This window comes from Galeopterus variegatus, unplaced genomic scaffold, assembly GCF_000696425.1.
Source record: "Galeopterus variegatus unplaced genomic scaffold, G_variegatus-3.0.2 Scaffold325, whole genome shotgun sequence".
Lineage (NCBI taxonomy): Eukaryota > Metazoa > Chordata > Mammalia > Dermoptera > Cynocephalidae > Galeopterus > Galeopterus variegatus.
The window spans coordinates 308,982-309,586 of NW_007726436.1; the positions used below are offsets into that span (position 1 = coordinate 308,982).

Below are 605 nucleotides of genomic sequence, written 5' to 3' on the forward strand. Positions count from 1 at the left end.
TTTTTTTTGCCAGTAGCTGGTACAACCCAAACTCATGACCTTGGGGTTATAAGGCCTCTAACCAACTGAGCTAAACGGCCAGACCCCCCCCCCCTTTTTTTAAAGCACAAGGTAAACATTTAAAGGCCTATAATACCTGAGTTACTCTCTGTACTAAGCAGTCATCTGCATAGGTTCCTTTGTGTGTGCATGGTAATCGTTCAAATCTTGGATCCTTGGCGATCCTGTAGGGTTATAAAAGTCGATTAAAGAAAACATTCAAGCAATTGGCTAACTTTCTGAGTCCCAATCAGTGAAATAAAAGTAACATGACCTATGTGGAGATTTTAAGGCACCCTTCTCCTCCTGAAGTTTGTCCTTTAATTGGAAAGGCAATTTGGTAGGGAATTAACGCTTACTGACAGCTGGTGTGCCTTGCATGATTCAATCATCACAAAACTGAGTTATTATATACCCACTTTACAGATGAGGAAATAGGTTCAGAGAGGTTAGAAAAATTTGTTCAAAGCTACACAGCTGGGAAAAGCCAGGATTCAAAACCAAACCAATTTTAACCTAACCATTTAACTTTTAGGAAGCTGTCTTTCACAAATGTACAATACAGG

General features: G+C 39.7%; 1 protein-coding gene across 1 annotated transcript in view; it reads right to left on the reverse strand.

Annotated features, from left to right (window-relative positions):
- FCF1 (FCF1 rRNA-processing protein) overlaps positions 1-605 on the reverse strand; it is a 30,106-nt gene that overhangs the window by 5,396 nt on the left and 24,105 nt on the right. Inside the window, exon 7 of the mRNA XM_008567511.1 lies at positions 137-224. Coding sequence (XP_008565733.1) covers positions 137-224 — 88 coding nt within the window. The remainder of the gene's footprint in view (positions 1-136; positions 225-605) is intronic.